This window comes from Heterobasidion irregulare (assembly GCF_000320585.1).
Source record: "Heterobasidion irregulare TC 32-1 unplaced genomic scaffold scaffold_02, whole genome shotgun sequence".
NCBI lineage: Eukaryota > Fungi > Basidiomycota > Agaricomycetes > Russulales > Bondarzewiaceae > Heterobasidion > Heterobasidion irregulare.
The window spans coordinates 1,522,555-1,523,560 of NW_009258198.1; the positions used below are offsets into that span (position 1 = coordinate 1,522,555).

At 43.6% G+C, this 1,006-nt stretch overlaps 1 protein-coding gene across 1 annotated transcript; it reads left to right on the plus strand.

Annotated features, from left to right (window-relative positions):
* Nucleotides 1-43: 43 nt before the first annotated feature.
* HETIRDRAFT_43906 (uncharacterized protein) lies at nt 44-649 on the plus strand (the record flags this gene model as incomplete). The annotated part of the gene is made up of 2 exons (XM_009543499.1): nt 44-218; nt 240-649. Coding segments are annotated over 2 exons (585 nt in total), but the record flags the coding sequence as incomplete, so codon positions are not given.
* Between the last annotated feature and the right edge of the window lie 357 nt (nt 650-1,006).

The following is a 1,006-nucleotide window of genomic DNA, read 5'->3' on the forward strand; positions in this document are numbered from 1 at the left end:
GGATTGGAATGAGGTTATCTGGACTGATGAGGCAAAGTTGTAGTTAGAAGAGAGGCCAGGGCACAGGAGAGTGACGAGATTACCAGGTGAAGAATTTCTTCCTGAGAACATACAGCCAACCTTCAAGAGTGGCCGCAAATCCATCATGGTATGGGGGTGTATTGCACATCATGTGAAAGGTCCGCTGATCAAGCTGGAATTCCCACCTGAAACCATGAGTGAGAAGGGCTGAAGATGAGATGGAGGCTTGGATACAAAAGAGTATGTTACACAGGTTTTTGAAGGGCCTCTAAAGGATTTTTTCGACAGGATGGAGCAGCAGCAGATATGTCTCATGCTTGTTGTCGAAGATGGAGCACCAGCCCACACAAGCTGTCTCGCAAAATCTGCTCGGTTGAAACTGGGCATCACACCCCTAACACATCCTCCATCTTTACCCGATCTTAACCCTATCGAGCTATTATGGCTGCTGCTCAAAAACTGTGTTGCTGATATCCTAGGTGCCAGTAATTCTCTCAAGAACCTATGGTTAGCAGCACAGCATGCATGGGAAGAAATTACAGAAGAGGAGATTCAGAGACATACTAGGAAGATGTCAGAGAGAGTTGCACAAGTTCAGGCAGCAAAAGGCTGGCATACAAGATTCTAACTACTGTATTGTATAAAAGACATTCCTAGCTCTTCATAAAAACTATCAAATTGTCGATCCATTTACAATTGCTCTCAGGAGACAGTCAGAAACTAGGAGACATGTCATGTCACAGTCACCTGTTTAAACACTTTTTGCGGGCACGAGTACATCAATAAGACCCAGAGCTTCAAGGGAATATTCAGAGACCTAAACTGGCCAAAGACAACAGATATAGAATTGGATGACCTAGGGAATCTAGAAAGGAATGAGTAGTAAATGAATAATCCCTAGACCATACAGAGAAGAAGTAGGGGAGCTGGATAAGTAGAAGCAGATAACAGAATTATTGCATCAGTAGCTAAACCTAGCATAATG